Here is a 12,853-nt window from a genome sequence, read left to right on the forward strand (position 1 = left end):
AATCCTTAACAATGTTTCTGTGAAAAACAAAAATGCTTCTGTGAGATAGAGACTGTAAAGATCCCATTTATAGATAAGGGAGTCAGGTGCTCAGAGAGGGTGGGTAACTTGCCCAAGGTTACCCAGCGGCAGAGGCAGGATTCGAACCCGAGTCCTGACTCTAGAGATCATGCTCTGAAACACAGGACCCTGAAACCTGCATTCGCTGCAGTGTGAACACCACCGGGAACTTCAGTTTACTCTTTCAGCATCCCACAGGAAATGTGGCTTTATCCCCTTTTGTATTTTGCTGAGGCGGAAACCTGTGCGAGGTTACCAGGCAGTAGGTGGCTGAGCTGGGGCTTGAACACAGATCTCCCCAGCCCTGGGACCTCTTGGTAGCAACCTTCCATGGGTCCTGCTCCTGTCTTTGGAATGGAAGCTACTGGAACCCACACCTGACCTTCTTCTTGCCCCTGGCAGGTCCCCGCTGAAGCACTTTATTTTTCTCCAGCTCTTGGACCTGCTCAGGGCAATTTCCACAATTTTTGGCCTTAGAGAGGGTTTGGAAGGTGACTTGGGGCCCCGCGGGCAGCTTGGCTTGTCCCAGTGTGGGTTCCTGCACTTTGTTTTTGAGTGTCCTCATTAGGTGGTTGTGAGAATTGAAACGAGGCTTTGGTGCTGACGTGTTACTAGACACGGAAGTACCCACCACGTGACAGCTGGTACGTTTGCCCTCCATTTTAGTTGTGTTGTACTCAGATAGGAATCGTCTCTCTGCATCACTTATTTTCCGTAGACCTTGACCAAGCTCCTGGCATGTGGGAGCTCTGGGGACCCCAGATGCATGGCATGCTGTGCGCCTTTAAGGAGTTGTGAGATGATTGCAGGAGACAGAGGCAGTTAGCTACTGCACACTCTGCAGCTTGCTGAGGGGTAGGAGAATCATGGAGGGCTTCCCAGAAGAGGTGCCTTTTCATCTGGCCTGAGTAGATGGGTTTTATCATATTGGGTTGGAGGGGATTGGTGAACACAAGGAAATCCATGAAACAACAGTGTGTTGGAATATCATTCAGCCTTAAAAAGGAAGGAATTCCTGCCATAGGTGACAACATGGATGAACCCGGAGGACATTATGTTAAGTAAAATAAGCTGGACCCAGAAGGACAAACACCGCCTAATTCCACTTATATGAGGAATCTAAAATAGTCGAACTCTTGAGTTGCAGAGAGTGGAAGGGGGGTTGCCGGGGGCTGGGGCAGGAGGGAATGGGAGATGCTGTTCACCAGGTGTAAAGCTTCAGGCAAGCAAGACGGGTCAGCTCTAGAGACCTGCTGTATAGCATTGTGCCCGGGCATAACCATTACCATATATGAAGAGGAGAGAGCTCGTGTGAAACGTTTGCACCATAATGAAAAACTCTGTTGGGTTTATTCAGGGAGAGGCGCTCACATTTGTGGGGAGGGACCAAATAGTACAGTCACATCACTCGGGGAAAGTCCCTCGAGAAGGCTCTGTCACAGGCTCCTGGCCCAGGTGGATTGCTGTCTGCAGTAGAGGCCAGGTAAAGGGGTTGGTGACGTCTGGTGACGCCAGGAGAGGGCATGACACCAACATCTCAGGATAAGGATCGTGTTTGTGGGCAGTGAGCTGCTCCCTCCAGGACAGGCTTGGCACAGCCACGGGACTGAGGGCCCTGGAGCACGACCCTCCTGTCCTGTCGGGTCCAGGGTACCCGGTGCCAAGCGCCCTGGTGGTGGGTGTGCGTGTGCTGGGCACATGTGCTCTGCCGAGCTCTCATCCCACTTACATCCAGTGCACGTGGCTCATTAGTGTAAACCAGGCACGCGTGTGCCATGCGCTGCAGAACAGAAGGCTGGCATGATTCCTTTGATTAAGAGGAGATTTCACCAGGGGTTAGTGGCGAGGGAGGATGAGCAGGCAGAGCGCAGAGGATTTTTAGGGCAGTGAAACTATTCTGTATGATACTGTCATGGGGGATACATGTTGTCACATAGTTTTCCAAACTCATGGAATATGCAACACCAAGAGCGAAGCCTGACGTAACTGAGGGGGATTATGATGGGTCAGCATGGGTTCATCAGTTGCAGCAAATGTCCCACTCTGGTGGGGGTTATTGATAATGAGGGAGGCTGTGCATGTGTAGGGGCTGCTGGTAGACGGAAAAACCTCTGTACCTTCCTCCCGATTTTGCTGGGAACCTAAAACTGCTTTACAAAATAGTCTATGTTAAAAAAAAAAAATCACTTCTTCTAGCCTCGTGTTGCAATGATGACTATGCAGTCCTTTGCTCCCATAAGAAGTTTGGGCCAGTTGAGAACTCCAGAAGTCGTCCTCGTTAGAAGATTCAGATTTCAAACAGGCCTTGGAGTAAAGGAGCATTTCCTGAGGCTGCGTCTCCAGTACCTGGCTGCAGCCTTGCCACCTGTTCTGGGTTTCTTGAAGATAAGAACCAAAGAGACGCTACCTGGCCTGTCTTCAATGATATATTGTCTTGAATTTTTGTTTTTTTCCCCCATGGCTGTGGTGTCATGGGATTAAATTACTGGCTGTTTTCTGTTTTTACAGATTTATCAGTGTTTTTAGTTAGAAATGTGAAATCTAGCATTACGTTGAGTTCTTCTAGATTATCAGTGCTCCCCACTGCCGTCCACAACAGGCAGTGCCCTGACTTACTTAGTACTGTCCTGTCTGGTCTCTCCTCTGAACCTTACAGCATCCCAGGGAGGTGGGAAGGTGGGTGCCGTTCACCCCTTGTGCCTGCCAGGAAGGCTCAGAGAGGCTGAGAGCCAGGGCCCTCATTACCTGGTCATGTTCAGAATGCAAAGTCAGATAGACTCTGTCTCCTCGTAGGCACACGTGAATGTGTGTGGTTTTCCTCCATTAAGAAATCCTCTGTTAAGGACTCCTTCCTTAGGTAAGTCGGGAGCCTGGCTCTCCTCTTGGGAAGGTGCCTTGTAACCAGTAGTTAGGTGCTCAGTAGATGTTTACTAATGAATGAATGTGTGAGCTGGGGGGGCCGTTGTAACCCCAGGCAGCCCGTGGCTGGGCAGGTAGCACATGGGGACTTTATCTGTGTCTCTGTCAGCTCCCTTCCCCCCTGGACTGAAGGGCAGCGGCTCGGCCTCTTTCCTATCTCTTTAGGCTGATTAACTCTGCTGAGGATAAAATAGATGACTAGTAAGGGCCTACTGTAGAGAACAGGGAACTCTTCTCAGTACTCTGTAATGAACTATATGGGAAAAGAACCTGAAAAAGAGTAGATATACGTATATGTATAACTGATTCACTTTGCTCTACATCTGAAACTAAAACAACATTGTAAATCAACTCTACTCCAATAAAAATTAAAAAACAAAACAAAACAAAAATCTCTGCTGAGGGCCTAACCCTCCTTCCCTCTGTTCTTCCCAGTCTCGCCCTCTCTGCTCTTTCTAACCTTTAGTTGTATCTTGTCTGGAAATGCTTTTTCTGCCCATTGTTTCCCTTTTGCAAATTTTCAGACCTTGTGAAAAGTGCAAAGGGTCCTGTGTGGCTCTGGTCCTACAACCTGTGCCAGGAACTGAGCCCCAGGGGTCCTGGTTGCAGCCTTGTTACCTGGCCCCGTGCCACTCAGCAGCCTCGGTTCTGGACACAGCACACACATCCCACGGGCCAGTTGGAGGCCTCGGTTTCCCTCCTGGCTCTGACATGTAAAGGTGTGTGGTTGTGTAGCTTATTTAATTACCTCTCAGGTTCGTTCTTCTGACTTAATGTCACTGCGCTGTCGATGAAATTGTAGCTCTTACGTCCCTGCATGTGAGTGGTGGTAATTATCGCTGTTTCCTGGGGTCGAGTGCAGAGGTTGGAATTGGACAGATTTGGACTCAGATTCCAGTTGTGTCTTTACACTTCCTCCCCCTGAGCCTGTTAGCAGACCTGTGAAAGGGACTCAGAGATAGCTTCCATAGAGTTGCCCTGCGGCACCAAGGAGACAGTGTACCCCGAGTGCTTAGCTGGTGGGTGTTAGAAGCTCCCTGAGGGCAGGGCCACGTGGGCCTCCCCGCCTTCCTCGGGTCACCCTGCCCTCCTCATGTGACCAAGCTCACGCCTGTCCCTGCGCCTTTGCACGTGCCTTGTGCCTTGTGGAGTGTTTCCCTCCACAGAGCAGCACGCTGGTTCCCTCCCTTCCTCGGGCCTGTGCTGTCATGTCTTCCCCCAGAGAGGCCTTCCAGGAGCACCCAGGAAGTGGCACCCTCCCACCACCCATCTGTGTACCGCACCAGGCTTTCCTCCTGGCATGTCTTGTCGCCACGACTGCTCCATGCTGCTTTGCTTGTCCCCCTTCAGGGGAGGAGGCCTGCCTGCTGCAGGTAGAGACTTTGATCTCCTCTGTTCACCCTCTGCCCACAGTGCCGAGAGCAGGGCTTGGACTTTGTAGGTGCTCAGTAAGTTCGCATCGACCCAATGAATTTTGAATCTTCTTGGTGACACCAGGAGAGGGACACCTCAGACACGCCTCCTCATCAGCACCTTAGGAGGCCCAGTTTCTCACTGTGTGACCTGCAGGTTTCATGCTGTCACAGGTGCGATGGGGAAGCCAGGGCCTGGACCTCCTAGTCGTGTCCTTGTGATGCCCACGTGGCTGCTCTGGGTCAGAAAAGACAGGGAGGGTCTATTTTTTGTCCCATCTCTTCTGAACAGAGTGGCTTCTGGTGTCTGACCCAGAAGCTGAGGAGGAGCCCCCATGATTCCCCTCCTTCTCTTTCTTCCCCTGGGGCCTGGGCTGTGGGCTTTTATCTCCTCTGTAGCAGCCTGAGGGCAGCATGGGTCCTGGGACCTATTTCTTGCCTCAGGGTCTTTGGTGGGCCTCTTTGTGCCGGGGCATCCTGAGTATAAGGGGACCGAGGGACCTGCCTATTTATCTGTGTCCTCTTCCTCCCCCATTTCCCCCTTCTTTCCAATTTATTTGTACCCCAACAGTGTGGGGTAGTGTTTCTTAGGTGTGTGTAAAGGACTAAACAAGATAGCGCCAGTATGGGCTTTGAACAGAACTTGGCAAGTAGAAGCGTTCAAATTTTAGCTAAAAAAAAAAAGAAACCAAAAACCATACTTCTTCCCAAAAGAGGACTTGAAGCAGCATATTAAAACAGGTTGAAAAAAATAGAGATGGGTTATATGTAAATTGGCACCAGGTGGAAATACAGGTTGGCGATCAGAGGGAGGGTTGGGACACGTCGTGGTGGCCACAGGGCCACGTGCACTCACTGGACTTGTAACTTTGGCTGTGAGCTTCCTCACAGCCAGTCCCAAGAGGGACATAAAGTTCACAGGGTTCCTTAGGGAAAAAAATAAAACAAAACTGGCTCTCCAGGAGAAATTCACAAGTTCCTGGTCTTGAGATCTGAGTGTTACGGTAAACAGTCCACCGTGGGTGGACAGTGACAAGTTTTTGATGTAGATAGGAAACGTGGGCGCTTACTGATTTTAAAGGGGGTGATTTTCTATCAGTGAATGCTTTCCAACGTTGAAGATGTCAGGAGAGTCACTCCTATAGGTAATTATGCACTGTGCATTGGAGAGGCCCCACCCCCCCTTCAGAGTCTATGGGAGTCAGCGCAGGAAAACCAGATCTCTTAGTGAACTTGAGAATTTCTGTGTCGGTATGGAGTCAGTTGTCATGTGATCTGCTGTCTGATCTGCGGTTGATAAACAGCTGTAACTGGGAACATACTCTTGTTCAAAACAGTTGCTGTCCGGTAGCAGAGACTTGGAAAAGTGCTTAGAAATTACCAGCCTGTTTCTTCTGCAGCGGCTGATTATATTCGCTAAGGAAACGCCTCCACAGTTATTCTCATCCTGCTCTGCCTTTGGGTTTTGTGTGGCTAATGAGAGTGATTGACTGAGCCCACTGGATCTCTTAGACTGTATAGGAATTATTTTTGAAAGGGAAAAGGGAACTTGTCTAGACAAGTGGCCCTAAATAGCACATAATCCAGACCCGTGTGGGGCGGTGTAGCAGGCGGGATCTGCCGGTTAATTTGGACTTGGCTTTCTTCCTTAGGTGAACTGCGACAGGCCATCGTGGCCATGATGACCAGGAAGGATGAACTGGAAGAAGAGAACAGGTATCGAGAGCTCCGTGCTTGAGGGGCAGTCTACCGTGGACATTCTACATCTGGGGCAGAGAGAATATCGCCGTGAAGGAAGTTTTGCTTTATTGGCAGAGTTGTGACCAGTGATTTCTTATTTTTTGGTCAGATGTACCACTTTAGCATATATATTGTGGCTTGAGTGTTAGCAAGGAATGAAAACCGTATGATCCTCGCACTATCTTAGAACAAACTGAGAATTTGTAAAGCCGTCTTTTTTATTTTTTAATTCTTTTTTAAAAAAACAGCCTTTGAGATAGAATTCACATATCATTCACCTATTTAAAGTACTCAACTCAATGGGTTTTAGCATATTCACAGATATGTGCGACCATCACCAGAATTTTAGAACATTTTCACTACCTCAGAAAGAAGCTCCATCCCCATAGCTGTCACCGTGCGACCCTCCTTAAGTAGTGGGTAACCTTTAATTCAGGGTCTACCCGTCACGTTCCAAGCACTAGAATACTTAAAATTTTCTCAAGTCAGGGACACATAGGGCAAAATGGCATTTGGAGTCTTTTGACTTCCCCAAAAGCCTAGTTGCAGGCACCGAGAGGCCAAAGGGTCTTACTCATTTTGATTCCCTGTTGAAACCAGGGCTAGATACCAGCCAGGTATTAGCCATGCTGCTCCTGCTCGGCTGCCCAGACGTGAGCTGCTCCACTGCCAGAACCTCGTCTTGGCCACAGGGTGCTCAGTAGAGGGGTTTGCAGCAGTTGTCTGCCGAGGCTCTGCGAGCATGACGGGCTGCCTCCCTGCGGGCCAGGGGACGGGTGTGTGTGTGAGTGTGTGTGTGTACGCTCATGTCACCCTCTTATTCTTGTGCTCAGAGCAGGAATTGTGTCCCTAGTGACATGCAGTCGTGATTCTCCTTTTGAAGCCTCGATTTGGGCCCTGCTTGACAAGCTTCTCCCTCATCCTTTATGGAAACATATGAAAGCAAATAAGCGTGATTTGGAAAACAAAAGAGTTTTTTAAAAAAGGAATCTTCAGACAGTGCTATTTTGCAACGAAAATAAATTCCAGTGACAGGCTGTAGACAATGTAGGATGCTTTTTCCTTGATCCAGCTGGGGCCATTATCTTGGAAAAAGCCATAGGTTTTGTCTTACCTTGTAAAGAACAGTCATCACTGTCTGGTAATTTCTTCTCCTTCCCAGCTAGAGAAAAAAATCACACTGTGTTTGTGTTGGGGGTTTCCAGGCCCCAAGAGGGGAATTTTCTCAAAACTTTCCAGGAACACACGTCTTGGCGTGGGGGTGGGGTTCAGTGAGCAGTGAGGGTGGGCAGGTTCAGACACTTTTGCTTATGTGCTGATGTCACGTGGCAGGTGTCCTCTAGATTTAGGATGTAGCTGCACCAGAGTTAGTAAATGTTCTATGGAAACAGCCATCTGAGGTCCAGTGACGTCGATGGTCAGAAGAACCCTGCTTGGCTCATTTCTAGGTGGTAACTTGTGATTATTTCTGGAAGAGCTTCTGTCTTCTCTGCTGTTTAAGACCAAGGATGACAGATACGCAAGTGAATGTGTTCTGGAGGTTAACACACTCCGAATATAATATAAAACACATTCTATGCAATGTCAGATTGTATAGCTCCATGAGATACTCTCTATGCTTGTTTAACCTGGAGGTGGCGATGGAGCAGGGGTAAGGTGCGCTTTGTGGCAGGAGAAATGAGACTCCCGTTGTCTGTCAGATAACCGGAGCCCGTCTTCTGCTTTTGTGGTTTAGGTGGTTCTTTTGGCCTGTCCTGGCATCCTTTCCTTTGTTGAATCGCCTGCGCCGTGCGGCTGTGACAGGATGTCTCGGTTGAATGTGCTGCACCTCTGCGTGGGATGTCTTGAAGGGGGCTTGCCTGGGATTGGCTCAGCTCATTGTTTTCCCTTGATTTAAGCTGCCCACAGGCTCTCAGGGCCACAGAGCCAGGTTCCTGGGGACTCATCCTAATTATGCTTCAGAGGCTCTTGAGCAGAGTTTGGTATCTCCTCAAATCAGTTTATATGAGATGGACTTGAACTGCAGTTTATGCAGAGCCTTGTGGAAGATGAATGAACTAAGATTTGACTCCATGGACTCTGGGTTGACAGCAGGTGGGCCTCCTCTCCCCAGGTCACTGCGGAACCTGCTTGACGGTGAGATGGAGCACTCGGCCGTGCTCCGCCAAGAGGTCGACACCTTGAAACGGAAGGTGGCCGAACAGGAGGAGCGGCACATCACAAAGATCCAGGCGTTGGCAAGGTAGGGGAGGGCAGAGGGACTGGGGGGGAGGCTTTGTTCAAACCCCAAGCACACCTTTCATCAATACTTTTTAACTAAAAAAAAAAAGTGACCAATGGAAATAAAATTTATGCATCTGAAATTTAACTTACTACATTAAATATTGAATAGTATGTATGCACGTGGTTCAATATCCAAAAGGTACAAATGGTTAAACTCCGCCACCCCCAGCCACCTGGTTCGCCCCTGGAGGTGGGCAGTGTTGCTGTCCCAGAGATGCTCTGTGCATTCCGTGAGCAGATGCGTACATTTGGACGCACAAACTTTTTCTTCCTTTCACTTCCCTCCCCTCCTTCCTTTCTGCCTTGGTACAAGTGGTCACGTATCCTACACCCCACTCCCTCCACAGCTTAGAGATTGTTCTGCGCTGGGTACATGGAGCTGCCATCTTTCTAACAGCCCCCGATACCTCATTGCCCGCCTGCACCAGGATTCATTTGGCTGGCACGCCAACAGCCAGGCACCCTGGTTGTTTCTAGCCGTTCGCCTCTTCTAATAATAATAACCTTCGCATTTGTTATTTTGTCCCAATATGACTCTGCTTGCCAGAGAAATTCCTGGAAGTAGAATTGCTGGGTCAAAGCGCAGTGCCTTTCTGAGTTGGATAGAGGTCGTCAAGCTGCCCTCCAGGGAGGCTGGGCCTCACCCAGCACAGCCCTGCGCCCCGGGGCGGATCCGACTTTGAGGTCTTTGATAAAATCACAGGTGAAAGCAGCGCTGGCAGAATATTTTTCACTTGCATTCCCCTAATTCAGAGTACGGTTGAACCTCTTTTTATCTGAGCCATCTTATTATATTTCCTTTTCTGTGACTTTGCTTATATCTTATTAATAATGAGAACTGTAAAGCAACTGCCCCCCGCCAAGCTCCAGCTCCCATAATAACATGCATTGTTACTGAATTTGTTCACATGCAAACGTATCTTTATGTACTGTACTTAAAATCTGCAGCCTGTCACTTCTCAGGCCACCTCCCTCCACCACTGAAGCTTCATGGTCACCATTTCTATATGCCTGGATGTGGCATTTCATTGAGTTAATGCACCATATTAAAGTCAGCATTTCTGATTGCTGGACACTTGAGTTCCAGTTTTTTTCCCCATTTTAGGTAAAAGAAGCAGTTTATCAGGTCATTCTTTAAAACTACTTTGAAATTAGACCAGGAGATAAACCTGACTTGTGGATGTGCAGGGGAGCCCAGGGTTAAGTAAACCGACAGAAGCAGCGTTTACCATCCTCGTGCTGTCAGCAGATGTGAGTGGCACTAATGTAATTGCTGTATACATGTAACTGAAAGTTGGCACCGTGATCCCATATTTAATTTTAATTTGAACTTCTCTCCTTTGTTCACATTTGAAAATGACATCTCAAGAGCATCACAGACCATTAAATGACTATGATAAATACAGTCCCAGGTGCCTAACTTGGCATTTTCTCAACTGGACCCGCATCTTACCTGGCCATGCTAGGGTTCTGTGTTGTAATTGCGTTTTATGTTGTCATAAAGACTGAAGTCTGTGGAGTCTTGGGTTCTGAATCATCGAAGAAAGACAGACTTCTGTCGCCTGTCATTTTTATTGTGTTAGGAGCCAGCTCAGCCTTGAGTCCCTGCTCCATTGCTTGCAAATTGTGCGTTTTGGGTGAACTGCTTCACTGCCACAAGCATGCGCTTCCTCGTTTATGAAACGGAGAGGATGATCTTATCCCCCTGCGCGGGCCCAATGAGGAGGAGTGTGTGTGAAAGTACATAAGGCGCCAGGCAGCGATGTGCTATTGGAGTGTGTTTTACAGTAAATGTATTTTGAGTATATGATAATTTTTGGGTAAATTTTATTTAGCCCATGAATGGAATAGAAAAAAATAACTTCTTAACTGAGCAGGTTTGTAATCTGAAGCCTCCCCATTTAAGCAGTGGGTAGCTGAGCTTTTAAGGTGCCTGGAAGTTTGCAGTTTGCAGGTAGAAGGAACATGTATAAAGCAGGCAGACACTTCAGAAGGAGAAAACAGGAAGAAAGCAAACGGAGCAGTGGGATGTGTAAAGTTTTGAAAAACTCAACTGCTGATGTGTTGCAGACAGACTTGACCTCTGCCGACTGTCAGAACTTTCTCCGGGCTTCTGGTTGCAGGAGGAGCAGCTGTCAGTGTTGTCAGGTGGTGGACCCGCTTGGTCAGTTGTGGCTTGGGGGCTGGGGGGTGCTGTCACCGAAGGGACACAGGCAGGATGTGCAGGGTCACAGGCTGGAGGCGAGGCCCGCATGCGTGCACCAGGGCTGCTCTGTTCTAGGTCCCCGTGTGTCCAAGTGGCAGGTTTCATAATGCGGGTGGTTTAGCCTAGTGGTTGGTGGCACGGATTCTGGCGTTGGATCCTGAGGGTCCGATCATGGCTCTGCTGCTTAGTAGCTGTGGGACCTCGAGCAGGTTACTTAACTTCTCTGTCTCTGTTTCCTTGGCTATGAAATGAGGATAAGAGAAGTCTCCACCTCGTAGAGTGGTTAAATGATAAAAGGACAGACCATATGTCGGCTCCATGAATGTGCTTCATAAATGCTCAAAAATGTTAACTATCACTATCGTTTTTCTCTAGTATAATAATTATATTACTAAGAAACCTTGCCTAATCAATAGTTGTATTTTAACGTCAGTGGTGCAGAAAGTATTAAGAATTAGGCTATTTCCGACTCAAGAAAGTGAAATGATTTCTGCCGTGAGTGTGCTAATGCTAAGAAGCGTGTTTGGGTGTATGTGGGGCTTACTGGCTCTGAGTGTAGCATTGTAAAAATGGGAACATCCCTGAGCAAACCTAGCGTTTTAGTACATGTTCATTTTGCTCAAAATTAATGGCTTTCCTTTTGTGCTATCATGGCTCAACAAAGAGCAAGGTCATATAACCAGCCCAGTGCCTTTGTGGCGCCAAGCAGCTGCTCCTTGCTGGGCGGAGACATTGTAATCAGTTGCTGTTCAGGGTCAGTAAGTCTCATTCCTTGAATAATTGATTGCCTTATTTCCTGTGGAATTAAGAATACTCAAACTAAACAGCAAGGTCCTATGGTATAAGCACGGGGAACTATATTCAATATCCTGTGATAAACAGGCTATGAAATGGAAAAGAATATGAAAAAGAATATATATATGTATAACTGAATCACTTTGCTGTTTAGCAGAAACTAACACAACATTGTAAGTCAACTATATATACTTCAAAAAAAAAAAAAAAGAAAGCTCAAGCTATGAGACAGGTGTTAGCAGAAAGAAAACACACATTTACCTGAGCAGAAGTACCTTTGAGGGAAGCAAGTGGACAGGGTTGTGGGCTTATTGCAGGGACATTTTCTGCTTCTGCTCTTTGTATTATTTACCCCTGGCTGTGTAACAAATTATCTCCAAACTTGACATCTTAAAACAGTGAACGTTGAGGATCCTCTACGGTTTCTGTGAGTGAAGCATGTGTGAATGGTGCAGAGTTTCTCGTAAGGTTGCGGTCAAGCTGTTGGCCAGAGCTGTGGTCATCTGAAGGCTTGACTGGGGCTGGAGGGTCCACTTTCCAGCTCCCTCACATGGCTGTTGGCGGGAGGCCTCAGTTTCCTGCCATGTGGGCCGCTCTACAGGGCTGCTCACAGCCTAGCGGCTGGCTATCCAGAGTGAGTAACCCAAGAGCAAGGGAACACACCCAACATGGAAGCCACCACAGTGGCTTTTGTATCCAATCTCAGAAATGACACACGATCACATCTGCTGTATTCTGTTGTCACACAGCTCAACCTGGTTCAATGTGGGAGGGGTCTGCACATGGATGGACTACCAAGAAGCAGGGGTCATTGGGGGCCACCTTGGAGGCTGCCTATCACACCCACCCTGGGACAAACACTACCCCAGTCTTCCTTGGCTGGCTTATCCTTCTCCCCATTCTGTCCCTGTGGTTTGGCAGGAATGACCCCACCACTGCCCCACCTGCGCTCCAGAGCAGGACGGATGATGCCGGCCTGGTCAGTCAGCTTGTTCCATCCCTTGGCCACGATGATTGGGTCACAGGATGGCGTGTGGCCAAGCTGATCTGGTAAGAGCCAATTCTAGCATTCTTGGGAGCATATGATGGAAGCCAGGGGTTGCTGGCAGCTGTCCTTGCTGCCGTGCGGGAAGATCCTGACCCCACATGGTGACAACACACTTGTGGAGGGAGGGAGGAACCAACAGGTCCTAATGATACTGTTTGAGCTCCTGGATCCCGTCCTCCCTGAATCTGCTTTTCCTCTGGACTTGTCAGTTATGTGAGCCGATAAATTCCTTTTGTTACTTGAGCCAGGTTGTTACTTGAGCCAGGTTGTGACTGGTCTCTTTGTTGCAGTTCTGAGTCCCGACTAACCAGGCTGCCTTGTGTGGTTATTAGGGGATCAGAGCGAGTTGTTCTCCCTGTGCATGAGTAAAATCGCTCCCTCAGTTACCAA

At 48.4% G+C, this 12,853-nt stretch overlaps 1 protein-coding gene across 5 annotated transcripts in view; it reads left to right on the top strand.

Moving 5' to 3' along the window:
* The window catches only part of SNX29 (sorting nexin 29), a 551,964-nt gene that overhangs the window by 123,645 nt on the left and 415,466 nt on the right, over positions 1-12,853 (top strand). For all 5 annotated transcript variants that reach the window (XM_033428786.2, XM_004270168.4, XM_033428787.2 and 2 more), the window contains 2 exons: positions 6,044-6,107; positions 8,245-8,373. In XM_033428786.2, coding sequence (XP_033284677.1) covers positions 6,044-6,107; positions 8,245-8,373 — 193 coding nt within the window. The remainder of the gene's footprint in view (positions 1-6,043; positions 6,108-8,244; positions 8,374-12,853) is intronic.

Source organism: Orcinus orca, chromosome 16 (assembly GCF_937001465.1).
Source record: "Orcinus orca chromosome 16, mOrcOrc1.1, whole genome shotgun sequence".
In the NCBI taxonomy this organism is placed as follows: Eukaryota; Metazoa; Chordata; class Mammalia; order Artiodactyla; family Delphinidae; genus Orcinus; species Orcinus orca.